Source organism: Molothrus aeneus, chromosome 3, assembly GCF_037042795.1.
Source record: "Molothrus aeneus isolate 106 chromosome 3, BPBGC_Maene_1.0, whole genome shotgun sequence".
Taxonomy (NCBI): domain Eukaryota; kingdom Metazoa; phylum Chordata; class Aves; order Passeriformes; family Icteridae; genus Molothrus; species Molothrus aeneus.
In genome coordinates this window covers 6,778,110-6,800,624 of record NC_089648.1, presented here as the reverse complement: position 1 = coordinate 6,800,624, position 22,515 = coordinate 6,778,110, and the positions used below count along the sequence as shown (strand labels likewise).

At 42.3% G+C, this 22,515-nt stretch overlaps 1 protein-coding gene across 1 annotated transcript in view; it reads left to right on the top strand.

Annotated features, from left to right (window-relative positions):
• The window catches only part of XDH (xanthine dehydrogenase), a 48,723-nt gene that overhangs the window by 7,367 nt on the left and 18,841 nt on the right, over positions 1 to 22,515 (top strand). The window contains exons 3-18 of the mRNA XM_066547770.1: positions 2,025 to 2,121; positions 3,257 to 3,365; positions 4,826 to 4,952; positions 5,731 to 5,792; positions 7,548 to 7,616; positions 8,421 to 8,489; positions 8,946 to 9,032; positions 11,679 to 11,820; positions 12,396 to 12,488; positions 13,464 to 13,615; positions 14,434 to 14,527; positions 15,334 to 15,443; positions 18,179 to 18,363; positions 19,138 to 19,306; positions 19,759 to 19,848; positions 20,534 to 20,703. Of these exons, the coding sequence (XP_066403867.1) occupies positions 2,025 to 2,121; positions 3,257 to 3,365; positions 4,826 to 4,952; positions 5,731 to 5,792; positions 7,548 to 7,616; positions 8,421 to 8,489; positions 8,946 to 9,032; positions 11,679 to 11,820; positions 12,396 to 12,488; positions 13,464 to 13,615; positions 14,434 to 14,527; positions 15,334 to 15,443; positions 18,179 to 18,363; positions 19,138 to 19,306; positions 19,759 to 19,848; positions 20,534 to 20,703 (1,825 nt within the window). The remainder of the gene's footprint in view (positions 1 to 2,024; positions 2,122 to 3,256; positions 3,366 to 4,825; positions 4,953 to 5,730; positions 5,793 to 7,547; positions 7,617 to 8,420; positions 8,490 to 8,945; positions 9,033 to 11,678; positions 11,821 to 12,395; positions 12,489 to 13,463; positions 13,616 to 14,433; positions 14,528 to 15,333; positions 15,444 to 18,178; positions 18,364 to 19,137; positions 19,307 to 19,758; positions 19,849 to 20,533; positions 20,704 to 22,515) is intronic.

The following is a 22,515-nucleotide window of genomic DNA, read 5'->3' as shown; positions in this document are numbered from 1 at the left end:
TCCACACAAAGAATAAAAAAATTTCTGGCCAAAACATTGTATTGGCTATCTAATATCCCATAAATTGATAACCCTGTGCTGTTTATCAGATGACTCAGGGAGGCAGGCTCAGAGGCAGGGGTTCCCCCCATGTACCATGGGTGTGTTTACATGAGCAGATGCAAGCAGTCACATTTCACCCCTGCTTGAAACTGGTCACCATGTGAGTCAGAGCAGCTGCAGGAGCTGAGTAGCTATTAGTGTCATGATCAGGCTGGCTGCTGCCAGACCAGGCCTGCTTCCATAGGTGGTGTCATTCCATCTTCTCTGAGTTTTGGTCTGGCCAGCTGGGTGTGTACATCTGCCAAACTGTTCACAGTTGTGTTGGTGTATCCATACTGTGCTGCTGTGTTCCACTTGTCTGGGAGCTGAAGGAAGGAAGTACAGGGACATGAATCACACTCTTGGAGGTTTCCAGCAGAACTATCAGCAGCTCTCCTTATCTGAGTATACCATAGATGGATAAAGGTCAGGAGGAAATGTAAGTGGTGTTACTCTTGTGCCTAGGTGTGCGTGTCTTACTGCCAGAACTTTTATTTCTAAACTGGTAGATAACTAATGTAAATAGCTTTGTAAAGAGAGAATCTGAGCCCTTCAAAACCTGCTGATCTTCTACATGAGCATTCGTGTTAGGGTCAGACAAATACTTTGAGAAACATATTTTACTGAGGCAGGTTAGCACTGTTGTCAAGAGAAACATTGGATGGCACAGGAAAGCTGTATTTCTGCTCAAGCAGGCACATGATTCTGTGCAAAGCAATGGTGGCTTTAAGGACATGGTTTCATTCTGGACTTGGCAGCCTTAGGTTTGCATCAAAGACGTGGTTTAGGGGTGGACTTGGCAGCATTATGTTTATGGTTGGACTTGGTGATCTTAAAGATCTTTTCCAACCTAAATGATTCTATGATTCTCTAGAAACAGTCAGTGCCACACTGCAGTGAAGTCAAGATTGAGTTCCCTCTATCACAGTGTCTGTTGCTTTTCCAAAAGCTCTGTGATACAGGGAAAGGCACTGATTATCTCAACTCAGTGTCCATTGCCAATGAAATCAGCAGATTTTTACCCCACCAAAAGTCTCCCAACATTAGCCAATTCTCTTTGCAATAAATAATAGTGTCTAATTACCTTCTAATAAGTGAAGGAACCTAAGCAGAAGTGACTCAAGGAATTTTCTCCTGAACTCCCTTTGCAGAACATTTGATGTAATTCCTGATTTTAAAGCACAGCCATGATCCCAGTAGTCTGTGGAGGAATCTCCTTAGGCTGGACCATACACTCTGTGAGCTCCCAGGTGTCTGGGCAGAGGTTCTGTGCATCTCCATGAGTTTTAGCTCTCAGTGTCGCTCTCCTGTGATTTTATGGGACCCAGGCTCCTGGGGAGTGTGCTTGGCTGGTTTTGTCCCTGTCAATTGGCAAGCCATCAGAAATGGGGCGGCCAGACCATGACTTTTGAGATGCAGGTAGTTTGTGAGCAGTTCAAATGCAGCTCCCAGCCAGTGCTAAACTGTGTAACTTGTAGCCCTGAGTGGCTGCCCTTCCTGGGAGCCTTCTGGGTGGTAGGAGTCACCAGGTGCAGGAAGAAGTCCAGCCCCACCACTGAGAGGTGCTGAAGGAGGATGTCACTGTGTGGCTCAGGGATGTGGCTGCATGCCTGAACAGCTCCTGCTCAGCAATTACCAGTGCTTTATCTCCCTTGTGTCATTTCCTTTTCTGAGTCATGGAAAGTGGGAACTGTTGCAGTTGAGGATATTTTTTTGTTTGTTTCTGAGAGTGTGTTGGAGTGTGGGCTGTGTCCTTATGAGGGGTTTGGGTGTCAATCTCAATAGTCACATGCCAGCTTTTGAAACTTTGCGTATGTTAAATTATTTAGCAGAAGAAAGGAGTGATTTGCTTCCAGCAGGAGCTTGTTGCTCAGCCTTGATTGATGACTTAAGCAAGTTTGTGCCAACTCTTTTTGTGTTTTCCTTAATTCCTGTTCTGTCAGTGGGCCTGTGTGGAACCAAACTAGGCTGTGGAGAAGGTGGATGTGGTGCTTGCACTGTTATGATATCCAAATATGATCCCTTCCGGAATAAAATCCTGTATCCTTTGCAATCTGAACTCTGCAACAGAGAAATAAAATGGGGGACAGATCCAGGTTCCTGACATACCAGATATGGTACTACTTTTAAAAAAAGTTATATAATGAATGTTTCTGCCAAAACATAATTTTTCACTTTCAGAACATAAGCTCAGAAGGCTGAGATAAGAAAGTATTTTTCTTAAAGCATTGCACAGTGTTTATAAGGAACTATTTCTTTGTGCCCTGCAATATCTGCACTGACTCTAATATAACTTTTTCCTGTGACAAACCATATAATGATTATTGTGATAAAATCTTTATTGTTATTGTATTATGACAATAATCTCATTTCTGTATGCCAGCAGATATTAACTTTTTTCTCTACTTGTACTGTAACTTTCAGAACTATTTCCTGAGACAAAATTTCCTTCTCTTCTCACTTTAATTAATTGAAAGGGGAAACAATGGACTAAAAACAAAGGGGAATGTAAAGAGAGGATGAGACAGTGAGACAGGCCTCAGTTTAGTTTTACTGTGGGGAACAGAAAGCACTGAAATCTTTAGTATATTTGGAATAATGCTTGGAGATACTATAACTTGCATCCTCTCTTAACAGCATAGCCATAAGCAAGATATCTTTAGGGTCCTCATTCTGTCTTGATAGAAATGATATAAAATAGCTAATTCTTATATGAGTTTTGACAACATTAATCTCTTTTACCTTCAGTCTAGACTTTTCCCTCATGTTTACCACCTACAAACAGCTTTCTAGCTAAAAGACTGAGAACTCCAGGCTCTGGAGTAACTCTGTAAATGTTCAGCTGCACAACATCTTAGTATTTGCAGTCTGCCCCCGTAAATTGCTTATATGGGTTCTGTATCTTAATGTGCAACAAGGATGTTTAAAGTTGCTATATCTAGGTGAAATCCTATGGTGTGTGCCTGGATCAAACTGCAAGGGAAATTGATTAGAATTTTGGATTACTGGGTGCTGCTGTAGGACTTGATTTGTAATTAATTCTTGTATCACATCTACTTAAGTGTTCTTATTGTGTTCACTGCTGTAGCTTCTGAGTGCTCTTCACTGCTCCTGTTCCCTTTTTCCTTTGCTGAGCAGCAGTGTCAAATGAAATGACCTTAATGTAGTGTTTTAGCCACCATACTGCCAATGCTTGTCTCTTCCCTGTCTGTGCCCTGCATCACGTGGCTGTAACTACTGTTGAAGGCATAGGAAACACCAAATCCAGGCTGCACCCAGCCCAGGTAAGCTATTAATACTGGTAACTTTAAAACCCTCTATGCATGTTTTCTTGTGCTAATTAAACTTGTTCCAGAACACTGGGACCTCCACTAAAGCTATGAGGCTGACCCTCCACATGAGCAATCCATACTTGTAGGAATGGCTGAGTGACAGAATCAAACTCCTGAGGCAATGCTAGGGTTCTGTTCTGCCCCTAACAGGTTAACTCATGCTATCCTGGCTGAATTGCCAGTGCTTTTGTCCTTGGGCTGCATTTGCATGGCTGTATTTGGTCCACATCCTGGTCTGGGAAGACTGATGTTGTGAGGAAAGCCAATCTAATGACCTGGAGCCAGGAAATCTGGGATAGGTTTGGGCTCTCCTATGGCCTTCCACAAATGACTTTGGTTTCTGATCTTGCATAGTTAGGGACCTTCCCAGGAGCAGTCAAGTAAGTTTTGGTTCAGTGATGTTTTTGGAGTCTCAAAATATTCTTGGTGAGGAGGAGTGACTGGGATGTGCATCCTTGCTCTTCTAGCAAGGTGTTACAGTGCAGCCTTGCCTCTCTTTGTCAGAGACCTGCTGCCTTAAGGTAAACTGTGATTCATCTCAGCTTGCACAGTGGGTAGGACTTGTGCCAGTATCTGAGGGAGTGAACAACAAAGTGAAAAATAAGTTCAATATGCATGAATGATGGCAGCCTTTGTATTCTTTTTTCTCCTCCCACCTGAAGATTCTGACAGCTAAATTTTGAAATTCAAAGTCAGGTCTAGGCAGGTAACCCAAAGCTTGCTAGCATGGTAAATCTGAAGAATTCCTGATCTCCTTGGAATCTTCTAGTGGCCCTCAGTCACATTTTGAGTTCAAAGCCAGTGGCAGTCATATTTTCTGGAAAAATCCCTTTGCCCAGGATTCTTTTCCTGGGAAGTGGAAAAGCGTCACAGAAAAAGGAAAGCAATTCTTATCTCATTTGCTTCTCCTGTGTTTTGCCGCTTTGGAATGTGTTTGGAGATTGCTTATCCAACAGGTGATTGTTTCCTTAGTTTTTGATGTATTTTCACTCACTGGCCAATCACAGCCAAGCTGTGTCAAGACTCTGGAGAGAGTCACAGGTTTTCATTATTATCTTTTACCCTTCTGTAAGTATCCTTTCTGTATTCTTTAGTATAGTATAGCATTCTTTACTACAATACAGTATCATAAAATAATAAATTAGCCTTCTAAGAACATGGAGTCAAACTCACCATTCCTTCCTGCCCCAGGGCACCCCACAAATTCAATAGAAGCCTAGGTGTGCAAACTTTTCAAGCTGCTCTCCTCTTTGAAGGCTGTCCATAGATTAATTGACCAGAGAACATCTGATGATAATCTTAACTCCTCTGTGATACTGGGTTTTGCTTTTAACACGAGTGTAATAGAAACAAGCACAACAATGAACTCACCTTGATGTTATGGGCTAATTGTGGTTTTTACTTTATCTCAGGAGAGAATAGCAAAGAGCCATGGATCCCAATGTGGCTTTTGCACTCCAGGCATTGTCATGTCCATGTACACGTTGCTTCGGAACAACCCCGAGCCCCACATGGAGGACATTGAAGATGCTTTCCAAGGTAATATTCACAGCCCTGCAGGGGTGCAACCTGTTCTGCTTTATTTACATTTGCTTCACCCACTTGCACGGAGGTGCACCATTATTTAATGTATTTCGTTAAAAGGAGCTGGTGGTTGTGAGGTTAAGAGTAGCTTTTTCACTTGGAGGCCGGCCAGGTGCTACGAAATGAACGTCATAGTTCATAAGCAGGGGCAAGTGGCCTCAGTCTGGGATTAGGAGCCCAAAAGGTGACCTGTCCTTGAGGGGCATAAAAGTGTCCTTGTTTATTCATTGCTGTCACAACAGCCTGCAGAAGTGACAGAGAACGTGTCCTCAAGTCAAGGACTGAGACAGCAATGTGCAGCGATAGAGTGGGGCAGAACCCAACTGTGTAAATCCTGTGAGAGTCTACTGTTATTGCTGAGGTTGGAGTCATCACTGTGTTTCCAGCAGTGATCTGAGAGGAATGATGATGCAGGAGAAAGCAATCTCTGTGTAATTCTTGTAGGAATGGAGACAGACTAGGTGGTATACTGATAAGACTCACACAATTGAGATAAATGAATAGTGAATAAGACAGATTGAATTTGTTCTAAATGAATTTCAGTTTAAATTTCAAGAAAAAGGAATTGTAGGGTTGTTGCAAGGTTCCTAATGAAATTTCCCTCCTCCCATTTTTTTCATTAGCTGTCTCAAGATTTGACAAGCTTTTGTGAGAAACAATAGAATGTTTTAAAAGAAGATAAATTTTTAGCTAAATGACACTAAATCCTTATCCTTTTGCTCTGGCAATGTAGGGAACTTGTGTCGGTGTACAGGCTACAGACCCATTCTGGAAGGATACAGGACATTTGCTAAAGTAAGTGGCTTTAGATGATGTTTTAAAAAAACCTGGAAAGTTGGTAGTCTTTCTCTCTGTTACTGAAACATGCCATGAACTCAAATGGGGAGGAAGGAAATAAATATGCTCCAACAACCCAGCTCCAACTCTTGACCTCTGTTTATGTGATTCATGTGTTAATAATTCAGATAGAGTAAACCCTTTACTCTCTCCACTTGCTGGGGACACCTAAATAAGATCCACCTGATGGTCCCTTTTTGGATCACAAGAAATCAGACTCTGTAACTCTTTTCTGTCAGTCTCAGAAAAATTCACCCTCTCTGCATAATATAGCTTGCAGCTGATCCTGGTGTGGACAACCTATGAAGGTATGGTGCACTGGTAGGGACATGCTGTGGAGGAATTTGCATTTTTGAGCAGGAATAGCTCTGGAAAGAAGTTGAAATCACTATTTTATAGCTCTTGCCCAGAATTCTTCTGCTGGTTTGGGTGCAGTATGAAGCTTTGCCATGAGTTTTCTCTAGTCCCTTTGTACCTGAATGAGTGCTAGAGGCTGTGAAGAGGAGTAGATCATTATGTACTTCAGTGATTGCCAGCCACTCATGGGTCTACACTGATATTAAATATCAAAAGGAAATAATTTATAGTGATGCCCATTCATTTCATTTTATTATCCAGAACTGCAGTTAACAAATGAGAATATAAGCAGGAGTGAGGTCCATTACAAATGGTTGATAAACCCAGTTGATAAAAGCCTACTTGGATTTCCAAGAGGCTTTCCACAGTGTCTCACCAAAGGATTTTAAAGACATTAGGGGTTAAGAAGGAAGATCTCTGTAGGTATGAAAGATTGGTTAAAAGGCAGTAGAGGAAAAATGGCATATTCTTGCAGTGGAGGGAGGTCACTGTTGTGGAGTTGTGTTGGGACTTGAGGTGGGAAGCAAGGCTGTTGCACCTATCCCTAAATGTGGTTTAAAAGAGTGTAAGTAAGGATATGAGAAAGTAAACTAACAGATATGAAGTTTGGGTAGTGAAGGCAGGAACTGGCTTTGAGGAATTTCTGAAGGATTTTATGAACCTGAGAGACTGGCGAATAGAATGGGATACAAAACAGAAAACACTGCCATGGCTCTTCCTACACTTGAGTTCTCTGTGCAGTTCTGCTCCTCTCATCTCTAACAGGGTATTGCAGAACAGAAGAGGATTCAGAGAACTGGAACAAGGATCACATCTGTGGCAATCTGATTTCCATACTGAGAAGCACTGAGTGCACTTCAACATGAAAAGGAGATTCCAGGGAGGGGAAGGGACTCTACATAGCACAAACACTGGTTTCTGTTGACCTCTGATAGAGATCAACAGAATTGTGATTAGAGGTGGAATGTGAACAGGCAATCTGCTATTTCCTGCCTCTCCCAGTAAAAGATCATTTCAAGAAATGAAACTAATAGGAGTCAGATCAAAAACAAAGGCAGATGGTCTCTGTGGTGGAGTATTGGCATTGTATTGTATGTGCTTTCAGCCTTCTCTGGGTGTCTCCTCACAGCTCCAGAGCTAACTGTTGAATGGTCAGAGTAGTTCCAAACCAGAACAAGAGGTTTATCAGGACAGTGGGCATGACACTGCAGGATATTGCCTTCCATTGGCAAGAGAAACACCTCTGTGGTTGGCACCTTCCTTCTGCTTTGGATATTTCTCTCAAAATGGGATCAAACCTACTTAATTTCCTTGGAATCTGCATATTTTTTCTCAGAACAGTTTTTGTTCCCACAGGACATGAATTGCTGTGGCAAAGTTGTCAATGGCACTGGATGCTGTCGTAGTGGGAAGGAAAATACCATGGTAAGCTGAATGTTAAGACTCATAACCTCAGTTTTCAATATAGTATTGGAGCTTTGATGTGTTAGTCACCTCTCTGGCTCTGCTGTGGTGCAGATACTCAGAACTTCTCTGAGCTGTTTTTGTTGTCTATCTCTTGGAAAATGCTGGGAATGTATGTCCCAATGAGCATGAATGGCCATCATGATGTGGGTTTTAAAACAGCGATGTTCCTTCTGAGTCTGCAAGGAGCAGCCCTTCTGTCAAATAGCATGGTGACAACTGTAAGCAGTCTGTTACCAGCTTCTGGTGCACTGAAGTGATACATTTTCTGTGAAAACAGGTCTAAATTCCCCACTCTGAACTTTCCCAAACTTTGCCATCCAGTGATGAATGAAGCAATTTCCTCTCTGTTCCAAAACTGCACAATTGGAATCTTTTGGAATATCTGGAGGGGAAAAAACTTAATCACATTGTATGTATCAGTCTAGGTACAAAACAAATGAAGGAATGGAAAGAAGAAATTGGTGCTTAAGGTAGTGTGAGTATAAAATAAACTCAGGAAGCAGAGAATACAATGAAATTCATTACCAGAAATTTCCAGGGAATTTCTGTGGATTGGTTTTTAGGAAGCATCCAGTGTTGCATGGAATACTCCAACAATTAAGACTGCTTGGAGTCCTTTCTTTCAAGGAGTTTATTAATTAAAAATGTGACTGCAAATTTCTGAAATCTGGGGATTGATAAAAGAGGAGGACCATATTCTGTAAAAGTTGCAATGTTCTGACTATGTTTAAAATAGCTGGAGTGTGCTTTTTTCTTCTTCAGAATGGGGGCTGCTGTGGAGGAAAAGCCAATGGTCCAGGCTGCTGCATGAATGGGAAAGAGGACAGTGTGGTAAGGTGCCTCTCAACTAGTACTTTTTCCTTTATTTCTGATGTTTGAAAGTCTTAGATCTGGCTCATTGCATGCCCAAGCCTGATGCTTTTATCTTAGCAATATCTATGCAAAGCAATTTAGACTAATTTATATTTTATGGTCAGAAGACCATACCTCAGAAAAGGTATATTTGACATGATTCAACATGCCAGTGTGAAAGGGATGTCACTTTTGATTGACTAAAACATATTAGTGGGTTCAGGGTTGAGGCTTCTGACAAGACATGCAAGGGAATCAGAAAAATATAACTGGAGGTCCTTAAATGCTGAATCAGGTGGCATCATTTTGCTGTGTTTGCCATGTTTTGCTCTATGAAAAAGTAACAGGGATTTGAGTTGAAAGAGGAATGAGTTATGGTTATATGTGGAGAGCTTTCTCCTCAGTCATTAGTCATTTGCATTCTCTCTGTCACAGACAATGACCTCCTCCAGCCTGTTCAATTCTTCTGAGTTCCAGCCACTGGATCCCACACAGGAGCCAATCTTCCCACCAGAATTAATGGTAAGTTCATTCAGAAAGAAATAGCAGTGATTTGTTGGCTTAGTTGTTCTGCACGAGGTTTGAGTGACTCTGTCCTGAGGAAATGGCAGGGCAAAAATGGCTGCTAATGAATGAAAATGCATGGGCATGAATCCTTCCCTGTTTTATAAAGCACAAGGTGTTTGAGCCAGGGTGGCTTAGAAGAAATATGCAGGCCAGGTGCCTGCTGCAGCAGTCTGGCTTTCTTTCTGCTTCTCACCATATGTCTCTCTGCTCTTGGGTTGCCTTCCTTCCCAGTCGCTGCCTGTCCGGGGGTGGAACAGTAGCTAACATCCAAATGTCAATTGACTAGGTCAGATGTGAACTTCTGCATCAAATACAGATATATCTGAGCTTGTCTCCCTGTGTTCCCTTTAGAGTGTAGGAAGAGAAGTAGGAACTTGTGGTGGTTTTGTATGAGAGGCATTCATGGAAGTGGTGTAAAGTTTTTAGCTACTGGAAAGTTTATGTGTTTTTGTAAAAAACACATGTTAAAGATGAAAGAAACTCAGGATTTTTTTCTTTCTTTTCTGGTTGATAGAGGTAACAAGGGTTGGGTGGTTTTTTGCTGCAGGCCTGGACCCTTTTCCCAGGGTGTCTTCCCCCAGCTGGTTTTTGAGTAGGGCAGGAGAGGCCGCAGGGCCAGTTTTGGGCCTGGCTGCCATTTCTGACATCTGAGCAGGACCAAGCTGGACCTGCCAGCCCCTAGAGCTGCCCTGGGCCAGGCTGGCTTGGCCAAGATTCCACAACCACCGGGCAGAGGAGAGGCCATCAACCCCCCTGGTTGCAGTTCCCACCACAAACTACCAAGCCTGGCCTGGGTCAGGTAATCATCTGCAAGCCCCAAACAAAATATTAAATCTTGCAATGCTTCAGTCCTCCCCTGAGAGAAGGAACAAAAATGCAGACAATGTAAAGGAATTCACAGAATGACCAGGTTGAAAGAGACCTTAAAGATCATGGAGTCCAACCAACAGCATGAAGACGCCAAAGTCAATGAAGAAGCAATCCCAGATAGGAGAAATGAGGAGATACCATTGGTTTTAGGGTAAAATCCTCTTGTAAAGATATGAAAAAAGACTCTTTTTATCAAAAACACATGAAGGTATAGAGATCAAAGTATTTAAGTTGTAGATATTGAGCAAAGGCCTTCATACTAAAGCAAATGTTAAAGTAACTGTAATCCTATGAAAAGTTTAAACAGAGAAAGAGAAAAAAGTAATAAAGATCTTGTGCCCTTAAGAAGAAAATAATTTCAGAAGTAAATAATGAGAACTTTTGCCTTTAAACAACTTATCTTCAAAACAGTACCCCATAAGTTGACACGGCCCATAAACACAACTGTGAGAAAAACTTGCAGAAAATGAGAGGAATTTCAGTATTGCAGATTTCTCCAGACAGTTGCTATTCATAGAGAGAACCACAAGAAAACTGTTTTCTTGTAGAGAAGTCTCCATAACATTAACAAAAAAGACTATTTTAGAAGTAGTAAACTGACTGAAATTTTAGTTTTTGTTTCTTTATATTGTCATTGGGAAAGAAAAGATTGTGGGGGGAAGTGTCCTAAAGGTATTTTATTCTAATTCCTATTACTCTTTCTTTTAGTTACTATTAATAAACTTTCCTTTATACCCTTTTGGTGTTTCAAACCTACTTTACCTTTCTCCTAATCCTATCTCACAACAAAAAATAAATGAGTACACTAATAATTAACAACACTGAACCCATCACACTCATTAATACATTAACCATAAAATCTCAAATTAAGAAAGCAAAACGACTGCAGAATTACAAGGTGTAGCTTAATACATATCTCAAATAGTTGTCTTTTCAAAAAACTCCTCTCACCACAGCAGAGTAAAAGTTGGTTGGCTCACCATGACGTTAAAAGTTAGGTGAGATGAGTTCCTCTCCATGTTTCATTCCTGTCTTTTTCAGGGATCCTCCCCCTAAGCAATGTGTCCCAGCCAGGAATCTAATCCAACACATGACACATTTACAGCTTCCTTCACATTTAACAACTGAAATTCAATCATTAATTCTGTTGCTGTACTCAGCTTAAATGTGTCATGAACTAGAGCATGAGTGGGTTCTCTTAGACCATAGCTTGAGATAGATTCACCTTGAGATAGGGCTCCTCTGTTTCTTCTCCAAGATGTTCTCCTGCCCAAGGAGATTTCATGTTGATTTCATGTTTTCTTTAGTCACTGGGTGAAGTAGTTAAAAGGGAAATCAGAACCTGGCCTAGCAGGTTAATTGCAAATAATCTGTGCTAAAGACTGACATTTTTGGATTGAGATGAGAATGGAAAACCCATTGAAGCAACTGGAGCCACAGGCATGTGCCAGAGCCTTGGAGCTTGCTGGCACAGATCTTGCTAGGGAGGTGTGGCAGCAGGATGCACCTGGCAGTAACAGGAAGGGAGAACTTTTGTCAGCAAGAAGACTTCCATCACATCCAGCAGAAGGATGGGGAATGGCAAACTGTCAACCACAGTGGGGCTATCCCAGCCCCTTGTCAGTAACTTGGCTGAGATGGAGCCCAGCATGGCACAGGCATGGGCAGCATGTGAGCAGGGATTCTTGGCTTGATGTAGGGGCTGAGCTCTGTCTGAATTCCCTTCTGCAGACTCAGAGTAAGAAACAGCAGAAGCAGATGTGTTTCAAAGGCGAGCGTGTGATGTGGATCCAGCCCACAACTCTCAATGAACTGGTGGCTCTCAAATCCCAGTACCCCAATGCCAAACTCGTTGTGGGGAACACAGAAGTGGGTAAGAGAAAGAGCTGATGCTTATTATGAACAGTTGGAAAACCTTCCATTAAGTAATTTGTGAGAACAGTGTAAATGGAAACCTCTTTCATGTCATTGCTTTTAAAAAGCTATTTTCAGGTTGTATGTAGGAACAGGTTTTCTTCTCAGGTAGATTAATCTCACTGTGAATGTTTTTCTCCATTCTTTGCTGTGTCAGGTGAAAAAAATGCTATTCCATGCTGAGCCTTTGTGCTATTTTATGGAATTTTGAGAAGAGGGAAGTGACACAGCATGAAATGTCCCCATAATCAAATTAATTCAGTTGTGAAAGCTGCATTTTGAAGGACTTTTCAGTGAGAAAATTCTCAAGACTTGTAATCTTACTGCCTTCTCACACCAAACAGATACTTTTGCAAATATAAGTGCTGAGGAGGATAATTCAGACATATTTAGTAATTCTGTTGTCTTGAGCAATTGGTTCATGAAAGAATTATTAAATGTTATAGGGTTTATTGTATTAATTTTCCTTTCTTGAAGGATTATGTGCAGCAGTAGCCATGTCACACAAGTACCAAACAGTGTCTTTTCCTTAAGGTATTGAGATGAGGTTAAAGAACTTCCTGTATCCAGTGATAATAGCACCAGCATGGATCCCTGAAATGAATGCTGTTCAGCACACTGAAACAGGTGAGCAAAAAAGAGGCAGAGCACCTGTGAGGTGAGTGGGGACTCCATGGAAGAATAAGGAGGGTGTGAAGGAACATCCCCAGATTAAAGATTGTTTTCATTATACCTTTCATAAAAAGTATATGTTATACCTTTCCCATTTTCCCACAGGAAATCAAGTGAGTGATATGTAAAAAAGTGAGCTGGGGATGTTTAGCCCAGAGAAAAGGAGGTTCAGGAGTGACCTTAACACTTTCTAGAACTCCCTGAAAGGAGCGTGTAGCAAGGTGGGGGTCAGTCTCCTCTCCCGGGTAACAAGTGACAGGACAAGAGGAAACTGCCTCAGACTCTGCCAGGAGATACTCAGATTGACATCAGGAAGAATTTCTTCACTTCAAAGCGTGGTCTAGCACTGGGCTGGGCTGCCCATGGAGGTAGTGGAGTCACCACCCCTGGAAGTGTTCAAGAAATGACAGGACATGACTTTTGCTCCTGTGGTTTAGCTGATCCAGGCAGAGGCTGGATTCAGTGATCTCTAGAGGTCTTTTCCAACCTTAACAATTCTATAATTCCATTGCCTTTAGCTTTGTGATGGAAATGGATCAACCTTACAAATAGAAGTACCTAGGACAATTTAGTGCATGTGGCCCAGTGTCTGGTAGGATATTTAAAGTGTGGAAACTGGAAAGGATTTGGAGTTCACTTCTCAAAGGACAGACTAATACCTAAAGGAGGCCAATATTTTTAATAATACACTGATGCAAAAGGGGGTGGTGTGTTACTGTCATGTGGGAGACAGCACCAGCATGAGCTGTGGTTTAAAGGTGAATTTTATTCTGAGGATGTGATGTTTACATGCAGTGCATTCTAAATAGTCTGGTGTTACTGAAGGTCTAATTGAACTCAGTGGCATCTGAGCTTTGCAGACACAGTAACTGTCCTTGTGTACCTCAAAATTTTGGAAACCAACGTTTCTTTTCCTTTGTTTGTTTACAGGGGTCACCATTGGCGCTGCCTGTACCCTGAAGTCAGTAGAGGAGGTGATGAGGAAAGCAGTGGCAGACCTTCCTCCCTACAAAACAGAGATTTTCCAGGCTGTCCTGGAGCAGCTGCGCTGGTTTGCAGGGCCTCAGATCAGGAATGTTGCTGTAAGTGACTCAGGAGCACCAGGGGCTGGAGTTGAAGGCTCAGTCTGAGGAGCTGCCCTGCCTCAAGCAGTGTTGGTGTGCCCTGTGCATCTCACAGGAGAGCATTTGCAAACCTTGGGAAAGAAACCAGCACACAAAAATCTACCCCAGAAAGTGCTGGGGTCTCAGCTGGTGTCTGTGCTGCACTAATGTCACACATGGAAACATGGTGGTTCTTCAGCTTTTCCACTGCTGTTATCACCAGCTGGGGGGAACTGCAGTGAGATTTGACTAATTGAACAAAAAAAAAAAAGGTATTTAGAGTGCTGGACAAGCTTCAAAGAAGCAGGTGTGTATATATTGCCATGACAACTAGGGCAATCATAGAGTTAATGTATCAGAGCTGGAAAATTTTCCTCAAGTTTTAAAGGGGAAGGTGTGTTCAAAGTCCATGTGCTCTAAGAAAAAAATACCAAGCAACCAGTTAAACCAACCTACCAAACAAGAACTTTTGTTCCACAAGACACTGTGCCATGCATTTGTTTTGCAGCCAAAATGCTTGGGTCCTGACTGTTACTGAAAATGCCCTTTTTAGTTTCATGGATCCTCCCTTAATAGCAGATACAGTGATTGCACAACCATGCCAAAATTCATATGAGGTTTAAGCATGAGGTAGTCTTGATGCATTACCAAAACACTGTTCTAAATCTGTTTCAGGCAAATGTTAATATTGTCTGAGACAGCATCTGATTTTGTGGAGCTTAGGTTTTCCCAATTAATTAAAGACCAAAAAATGCTTAGATTTTGAATAGTTATCTGATGCATTATTTTCACTCTAGGCTATTGGTGGGAATATAATGACAGCAAGCCCAATTTCTGACTTAAATCCTGTGTTAATGGCAAGTGGAAGCAAACTGACTTTGATATCAAAAGGTAAGTCAGTTACATTTTCCTGTGGCACTGAGGGGACTGGGACAGTCAGCAGCCCTCTGCCATGGGTCAATAGGTCAGGCCACAACTTGAAAGTGGAAATTAACATTATTGGTCTGAATTCTCTGTGTTTTCACACTTTTTGAGGCTAAAGTGCTAAAGCTAGACCTAAGGTTGGCTTCCTAAAGAATTTTGAACTTCTGTGCCAGATGGAATCTCTGGTACTGTGTATATATTTACAGACACATCCTTGTGAAGAGCTGGTTGAAGATGTGTACTAATGAAAAATAATAGGCATTAAATAGATTCTGCCACTATCATACTTTAATCCTTCTGGTTTATTCAGATAAAGACTGAAACTTGGGTTGTTTTTGGGTTTTTTTTCCTAAGAAGATAGCCAAGTATTTCAGTTTTTATTTGTTCTTAGGAATTTTTTTTTAAATTGTATCCTTGAAGTAAGTGGACTGCCCAGTCAGGTGACTGGGTTTGTGTGCAGGCTAGGGAAAGGACAAAGAGGGGGATTTAATTAGTATTGGAAACTGGCTCACCTGAAGGCTAAGCTTTAATTAGATAAAGAAGGAGATCTGTTTTTATCAGTTCATGTACAAAGAAAACTTAATATGTAGGCAGAAGCTGTTATAGATTCCGTAAATACCAAAACAAATCTGAGAGAAATTTTCCTGATTTGGTGAAAGAGAGTGGAAAAATGAAATCAGATATCAAGAGTGATTTGTGTGATTTGAAGGCTTTTCCACACATAGTACTGTCATTCTTCATTTTTTCACCACTGATGTCCCTTTGCTCTACAGAGGGCAAAAGGACTGTCACCATGGATGAGAAGTTTTTCACTGGCTACAGGAAGACAATAGTTAAGCCTGAAGAAATACTTCTCTCTGTTGAAATACCCTACAGCAAAAAGGTAAGTTTGTCAGAAAAAACTTCATTGTCTGTGGAGCTAGAATGCTGTTATTTTAGTGTTGTTTTCAAAGTTAGGCATCTTTTTCCACTCCCAAATGCTTGTGTAGTCCCAAGTGGACCAGGAAACAAGAGAATTATTTGGAGAAAATTCAGCAGCACACTTTTCTTCACAAGCAAGAGGAAGCAGGGCTCTGTGATAAAGTATGGTAAGCTCAAGAATTTTTCTAGTGCAAGGAAGAGTAATTTCACTTTATTATCTGAAGCTTTTTGAGTGCATTTGATAATGATGAGAAGTGTCAAAATTATGTTCCCAGAGGCAGAAGTTCTGCTTGAAAAGCAGAACAGAAAAGGTTTTAGCAACTTCTGATGCAGACTGAAGTTAATGTGCCAAAGATTCCTGCTTAATTTGTGTGAGCTTATATGGGAAATGAAATGGGGAAGAGTCAGTATGGATAAAAGGGAAGTTCAGTTTCTGCATTCTTGCAAGATGTCAACCACAAGGACTGGCTATTAGGGCATTTTGGCTATGTAGGCTTCCTATGAGGCTGTAGCAGTATAAACCACAACTGATTCAGTGTCTAAGAAGTAAAACTCTGCTTTTTCCTTTAGGGCTGAGAACATCAGACTGTAATTTTGTGCTTGTGAAGGTGTTTACCTTCTTAGGGCTTGTGGCTCCTAGTCATAAGATGCAAGGACTTGCAGTATGGTGATGCATTGTCTTTATAAATGGAAAACACTGATTTACTTGAAGTGCCATTGTATTATGGGAGAGAACAAGTAAATCCCTTGTCTATCCTCTCAATTTTTTCTATTTAACTACTAAAGGAACAAAATTATTTTATTTATGGTGGTTTTTCCATCTATTTCTGGGCAATCCCTCTTTGGTCTTTTGATAAAAGCATCACTTTTTGCCAAAATGACAAACGTGTTTGAGGTTGCCAATGGAAAGCACTGTATTCCTCCATCCATATGGCAGTCTCATGGCAATTTCACTAAACAAACAAATGTTTACAAGCAGGGGCAGTGGCTTCAGCCCTCTAGAGCTTAGTGATCTGAAAAACTAAAATGACTTTTTAACTCTCAACTGCATGGTTTCTTGGCTGATCTTTGCTCACAAAGAAGGAGGCTGAGGTTCTTCAGGGCATGTCTGAAGGTGCTGGCATGCAGCAGGCACAGTTTTCTACAACTGTGATTTCCTCATGAATGAAAGCAGGGCTGTTGCAGCACACAGCTAGAAAGAGTTTTTTGGTTTATTTTTGTTTGAAACTGATGTTATGCCTTGCATTCATGTAACTTGTCACACCAAAGGGAAGACTGGCCAAACAACAGAAAGAATTAACATGCTCTGTTGTTTGCCAAGGGACCCAGGCAGACATATGTGATGTGATGGTTCACTTACCTACACTTCAAGTGAGGAAAGGTGATGAGTGCCTTTCCTCCCACAGGACTCTGAATGAAGAAAATTAAGGTGTCCTGTGAGGAGAGAAGGCAATATTGCCCTCTTTTTGCAATCATGTTATTGGAAATCTCGTGATTATGCAGTAAGAGAGGAGGCTGCTTTTTCTCCTCTTTGAAAGCTAATTGTTCTAACAAGCAGAGTGGCAGAATGTCCTCACTGGAAGGATGCTATTGATGCTCCTCTGCTATTATCTGCTGGCTGCTGAGTAATTATTTGGATTCAGGAAATGAAGCACACCCTTCAGTTATATCTCCAGTAACAAGTGCTTGATGCACAAAAGGGGCCTCTTGTGAAACTGTTGTCATTGTCAAGAGGAGAGAAATTGTTCTGTCTGATAATAAAAGAATTGCTGTCCACATCAGATTAGAGGTAATTAATGAAGCAGACTGCTGTGCTGTGTGGAGTCACTTGGAGAGAAGAAATTTGTCAGGAAGCTCTCCAGAAGGGCAGTGCAAAGACATCAGATCTGATTCCTCTCTTAGCCGGCAGGGTGCCTGAACAGCAATTTGTCCTCACCTGCAGTACAGGCAGGTACTGAGAGGACTGACCATGCTGTGACTCCAGGGTGTCACCATTGCATGGTGCATCCTGGTAAAGTGTTAATCTCATATTTACAGCCACTCTTTATGAGGGAGCTGCTGAGTTTTGGGCACTGCAGTTGCTGGTGCATTTACAAGAATTTCCTCGCTCTGTGGAGACCAGGATGGTAACTGAGAATTCTATTCCCTGTAGCAGATTAAATTTTCTTTTATTCATTATTCTGGTCTACTGAATAGACTGAATTATTAATACTGAATTATTCTGGTCTACTCTAGAACTGAGAGACATTTGTGATTACTGATTTCAGCTCTTGCAGATTTCAAAGACTTCTAAAGGGAAGGGGTTTAGGATATGGGTTTTACTGATTAGACTTCCAGCTTAGCAGCCTGGGAGGAAGAAAAACTTGTTGAGAAACTGTAATTTTGTTTATGCACAAACAATCTGTCTTGGAAAAATGTGACAGGCACGAGCAGATCTCTGTCAAAGCTTGTTTCTCCCCACAGTCCTAGGCTTGGTAACAACCACTGAACTGATACATTAGAATTAATCACTGAATTATGTGAAAATAAACAGTGCTGCCTGATCAAACATGTCCTGCTTGGCCCTGCACAATGAATCAACCAGATACTGTTGCCTGGAATAGCTCATGCACATACAGATAGGTAAACAGCTTGTCCACATTTACACTCCAAAGTATGCCAAGGTAGAGGATAAAGAAATATTTTCCTGTTTTTCAGGGTGAATACTTCTCAGCTTTCAAGCAGGCTTCCCGTCGTGAGGATGACATTGCTATTGTGACCTGTGGGTTGAGAGTCCTGTTCCAAGGTGGCACAAGCAGAGTGGAGGAGATAAAACTAAGCTATGGAGGAATGGCTCCTACCACTGTCCTGGCACTAAAAACTTGCAAGGAGCTCACTGGCAGGTAGGAATTTTTCCTGTGATAAAGATTGTCTCGTGGAACAGTGTGAATTTTTGCAGGAGCAGTTTAAATATCTAAAACATCCTAAATGCTCTCTAAAAGTAGATCAAAAAAGAAAGGGGAAGAAGTATAGTTATGCTTCTGCAGCAGTGTGTTTTGTGTAATGCCTTGCTTCCTCCAGTATGCCTTACCCTCAAAGATCCATGCCATTCTCTCATTCAGAGAGACATTTTCTTTCCAAATTCACTCATCAGTTGAAGTGGACAGCAGCTAGATGTCTTCATGACCTACAAAACTGGGTTCATTTCAAATTGGATGGAAAAAAATCAGGGTTTTTATCATGCAATAGCTTTGCCATATGTTTAGGGAGGGTAGCATGAGCCCAAGATGACAGCAAAGCACACACATGTGCTATGAACAGATAGAACTGATGGCTGTTGCTTGACAGCTCATGGCAACAGCACAAAGCTGTGTCAGGGCATGTTTAGGTTGGATATCAGGGGAAAAGTTTCTTCACCTAGAGGGTGGTTGGGCACTGGAGCAGGCTCCCCAGGACAGTGGTCACAGCACCAAGCCTGACAGAGTTGAAGAAGCATTTGGACAACAATCTCAGGCACACGGTGTGACCCTTGGGCTGTTCTGTGCAAGGCCAGGAGCTGGACTCCATGATCCTGATGGGCCCCTTCCACTTCAGCATATTCTGTGTCAGATGAGTTAGTCTGGCCTGGTGAATTTAGGTCTGAACAAGGTCTGTGTGTCCCCTCTGTTCCCTTGCAGAGACTGGAATGAGAAGCTGCTGCAGGATGCCTGTCGCCTGCTGTCGGCTGAGATGGATCTGTCTCCTTCCGCTCCTGGGGGCATGGTGGATTTCCGACGCACCCTCACCCTCAGCTTCTTCTTCAAGTTCTACCTGACAGTCCTTCAGAAACTGAGCAAGAGTGGCACTGTGAGTGCTCCTTGGCAAGGCAGATTTGGGGAAGGAGAACCTCTTTGTACTGCCTTGGTGGGGAAGGCGTGGGGAGAGTTCAGATTTGAGCAGAGTCCCGCCTGATAACAAAATCCATGCTGCAATAGCTGCCAGAGCTGCCCTACTGCTTGTGTAACAGTGACTTGTGCATCTTCCCATTTGCTTCCTCATGGCACTCTCCCCTTGAGGTGGAAGGGTGTAGCTCTGTGGTTCACAGGATGATTCCTGGGCTTCTTCCATTTGCTGCATTACAAGTGGTCTTGTGGCTCTGTGGTTGTTCTTGGCACAGAGCCTGAGCTCGTTCACCTTTAACTCCATAGATTATGGATTACCTTGGGTGGGAGATGGAGAATGGAAAATATCCTGAGCTACCAGGGAATGTGAGAAAGGAGTTGGAAGGGAAGGTGATTTTTTTAATATGTCTCTGGCAGAAAACTATGTGTGAGCCTGTCCCTTCAAACTACATCAGTGCTACAGAGTTGTTTCACAAAGATCCCATTGCAAATGCCCAGCTCTTCCAAGTAAGTAGCAGCTTTCCCAAGTAAGTAGCAGTGTCAGCATGACATAAATGCAGGTTTTTCTGTAGCTCAAACTGTGCTTCTTATCTTCTTGTCTCCCTAAGTATGGTCATCACATAAACTTTGATAATGCCATGCATGTAGCTTGTATTTGGGTCTCAATCCTTTCCTCATTTTTGGATACTATTCTTTCCTATTATTGCCCAAGAGAGCTCAAGCTTTCTTTGTTGCTGAGGGATTTATAAAAATTGCTTTTCTTCCTCTACCCTGCTCTATATCCAAACTGAAATTCCCCTTCTGTTTTCCCCAGTTATAGCCTGCCTTTCTTGGCATCTCTCAGGCTTCACACTCATGTATCTTCTTTCTTATTTCTCTGTTAGTGACCCATTCTCTTCAGCTTTGAGAGTAGAGTCCAGTTTCAGAACTTGAACTTTCTTACGCAAGATGTGAAATCAAACCCTTCCCTTCCACAGCAATTTCAAAACCCAAACTACTTTCACTTCATTCCCAGCTCCCCTCTGTCTAGCTACACCTTGTGGCACCTTGTTTACCTTCCTTTCACACAGGACTGAGCCCCCATCCCATTCCCCATTCACTAGAATGTCCCACAGTGCTCTTTGCTCTCCCATCAACGCTTCCATCCCCTTCCTCCCAAGCCAGCAGTAGTCAGCCACGTGTTTTACTCCAGGAAGTGCCCAAGGGGCAGGCAGTGGAAGATATGGTGGGCAGGCCTCTGGTGCACTTTTCAGCAGCCAAACAAGCCAGTGGAGAAGCTGTGTATTGTGATGACATCCCTCACCTGGAGAACGAGCTGTACCTGACGCTGGTCACCAGCACCAAGGCCCACGCTAAGATCCTGTAAGTGCTGCTTCTCCCTTCCAAATGTTGGAAGCATCCTGTTCCTGGTGGCTTGGAAAACATCAATCTGTCAGGGTGTGGGTGAGGGAAAGGTTTTGCTTAGGTGGGAACTCCAGTTCTTTGCAAATTGTTACATGGAGGCGAGCTCTGTGTGTGTGTGACAGCTGCCTTGCAAGCTGTCAGTGGGAATGTGAGGGAACCAGCACCAAACTTTGGGCTTTGCTGAAGCACAAAAGCCCTCAGCCTAAGCCAAACTTTTTGCATTTCCCATCTCTTATGCTCAGGCATGCAGGATTAAAAAGGAGCAGGGTAGGAGAGCACCACAGAGGTTGGGATGTCATTTTAATCACTAACTGGAGCATGCAGCTTAAAGATTCTCCTTCTCTCTGCCTGAAAAATGAGGTTGTAAGATGCAATTCTACCAGCTCTCCTGCTGGTGAGTCAGCTGTGGGCACTGGATTTTGCCTTGCATGGTGCTTGCCTGCACTGGCTCAGATCAAGCCCTCTGCACAAAAGTCATTTGTGAATTGGCTTCAGCTGTGAGGTGTAGCCCTGTTTGTGCTTGGCCATAGCAAGGTGGACAGTATTTGGAAGTGCAGCTGTCTCAGAAAACATCTTGTCCATCCAGGGATGACTGGTACCTAATTTATAACAATAGTGAATAACCAATTCCTAAAGAGCAATCCTGGCAGGTAATGCCATCCACATTCTCATATGGATTTTAATGCTGTCATATTGCAGGACTGGCTGCCCCCACAAACCCTAATTTTGTTTATGTGGTGGTTCTGCAGGCTCTCATCTGCCCTCAGCTGCTTTGATGTGGGGCACTTTGTGTTCCACTGGCTCATGTCACCCTCACCAGCCTTTCCATGTGCTGTTCATTCCTTAGACAACACTTCCTGCCTAGTTAGGCTTCCTGTGCAGAGCTTTCCCATTGTGGCATGGGCAGCATGGTGGTCGGGCATGCACAGATGTAGTAATTGGCTCCCAGGTTATGAAAGAAACTGCTCTGTTCATCACAGGTAATTTTTAGGTGTTGCCATGTGCAATGCAGACACTTAAGTGGTGTTACTGCCACCAGGGCAGATGGGGAGATAGAGAAGGCATCCCATCCATGCTTGTGACCACAACATGCAGTGTTTTCTAGAAGTTGCTGTACACATTCTCTTGCATTTATGTTGTGTACACATATATCAGGCTGGGAACCTGTAGCATTCTGCAGAGGAAGTAGGAGAATATTTAATCAGGGGACAAAAGTATCAACCTATGGTTTTGGCAGTCAAAATATTGACTCTGGAAACTTCCACTTCATCCTAGTCAGATTTTGATCACCAAGTGTAAATCAGACTCCAGCTGTCTCTGCATTTACAACTAAGGGAAGGTGTTAGGGGGTTGTATGTGAGCTACTGCTGCAGAAACACAGGAAAGAGAACTTTCCAAAGAAAAATAGCACTTTGAGTTCCTGCTGTCTAAGGGTTCATGTGGGAAAGTTCATTCATACATTTAATGTCTTTTTTTTAAAAGTCTTTGGCTCACTGGGGTGCATTAACAGCTGCTTTCAGGCACAGTTTATATCAAAGTTTTAGGAATCTAAACAAGTTGCTGAAAAAATTGCAGTAATTTACAGTAGGCAATAAATCATTCAGGCAGCAAAATCCAAGCCACAGCACTTTTATTCACAGCTGTTTCTCTGTGAAACCAATGTACAGAATATTGCAAAAGGATCCTGAAAGTCTTTTGTAATATATTTTTACGAAGTTCCCCATGTAAAAATTAAATTATATTGCCCTTTTTAAGTTATTTTGTCACTGA